Source organism: Apteryx rowi, unplaced genomic scaffold (assembly GCF_003343035.1).
Source record: "Apteryx rowi isolate R43461 unplaced genomic scaffold, aptRow1 scaffold_1414, whole genome shotgun sequence".
Lineage (NCBI taxonomy): Eukaryota > Metazoa > Chordata > Aves > Apterygiformes > Apterygidae > Apteryx > Apteryx rowi.
Genome location: NW_020447658.1, coordinates 17,387 through 18,947, shown reverse-complemented (window position 1 = coordinate 18,947; position 1,561 = coordinate 17,387). Strand labels below are relative to the sequence as shown.

General features: G+C 66.1%; 1 gene segment (V, D, J or C); it reads right to left on the bottom strand.

The window, feature by feature from the left end:
* The window catches only part of LOC112962118, a 7,142-nt gene that overhangs the window by 3,716 nt on the left and 1,865 nt on the right, over nt 1-1,561 (bottom strand). The window contains 2 exon segments of the C gene segment in view: nt 5-252; nt 1,084-1,404. Coding sequence covers nt 5-252; nt 1,084-1,404 — 569 coding nt within the window.

Genomic DNA, 1,561 nt, shown 5'->3' with positions numbered 1-1,561 from the left:
CCGCCTCCTGCCCGGCGCCCGGCCGGAGGATGCTGTAGGTGGAGAAGGGTCCGTCGCCAGCCACGGGGCCGCTCTCGTAGCGGGCGCGCGGCTCCCGGGCGCCGTCCCGCTCCCAGCTCAGGCTGATGTCGCGCGGGGAGAAGCCGCTGGCCTCGCAGAGCAGCAGCGACGCCGGCGGCAGCGGCCCAGTGGCCCCGGCGTCCTCGCGGACGGCGCGGGAGACGCTCACCGCCGGCACCTTCCTGGGACCCGCTGCGCCGCCGGGCACGGGGTGGGAAAGAGCCGGCGGTGAGCGCTTCTCCGGGAGGGGGGAGAGGAGTGCGCGCAAGCCCACATGGCYCCGTGCAACCCCGTGCAATCCTGCATGGCCCCGTGCAATCCCATGCAATCCCGCATGGCCCCATGCAATCCTGTGCAACCCCGTGCAACCCTGTGCAATCCCGCATAGCTCCGTGCAATCCCCTGCAACCCTGTTCAATCCCGTGCAACCCTGTGCAATGCCACATAGCCCCATGCAATCCTGCATGGCCCCATGCAACCCCGTGCAATCCTCTGCAAGCCTGTGCAGCCCTGTGCAATCCCGCATAGCCCCATGCAATCCCGTGCAATCCCGTGCAATCCTGCATGGCCACGTGCAACACTGTGCAATCCCACATAGCCCCATGCAATCCCCTGCAACCCTGTTCAATCCCATGCAGTCCCATGCAATTTTTTTGCAACCCTGTGCAATTCCATGCAACCCCGTGCAAGGCCGTACAGTGCCATAAAACCTTCTGCAGCCTCCCTGCAACCCTGTGCAACTCTCCACCAGTCTGTAAAAATGACATACAACCCCGTGCACGCCCGTGCAATCCCGTGCACACCTATGCATCCCCGTGCAAGCACTTGCAACCTTGTGCACCTCCATGCACGGCCGTACAATACCGCACAACCCCGTGCAAGCTCAAGCAACCCCACGCGAGGCCGTGCAACCCCACGTGAGCCCGTGCAACCACTTGCAACCCAACATGAGCCCTTGCAACCCCACGCGAACTCATGCAACCATTTGCAACCCCACACGAGCCCATGCCCAGGGCGACTCACGTGCGGGCCCCACGGCGAGCTCCTCAGAGAAGTTGCCGTGGCAGGGGACCTCGGCGTGGCAGGTGAGCGCCAGGCCGGTTTTCCACTCCTCCAGGAGGACGGGGTAGGTGGCGAGCAGGCTCTCGGTGCCGTTGGCGTGGGGGGTGACGTTCGTCACGGGCCTCTCGGGCCGGCGGCTCCCGTCCGCTTGCCAGAAGAGCTTGGCGCCGTGCAGGCGCCAGCCCAGCAGCAGGCAGGTGGCCACGGCCGACCCGGAGAGCACGTCGTCGAAGGGCGGCTGGGTCACGTAGACTTGGGGCCTCGCGGAGCTGCTGGCGCAGGCTGCGAGGGCAGCAGGGGGTGAGGCAGCGCAGGGCCGGCTGGTATCGCCCCCCCCTCCTCGTCCTTCATCGCCTCTGTGTCCCCATCATGCATGAGTCCATCCACCCATCCATCGTGCAGGCAGGAGTCCATCCTTCCACCCAGGCATCCATCCATC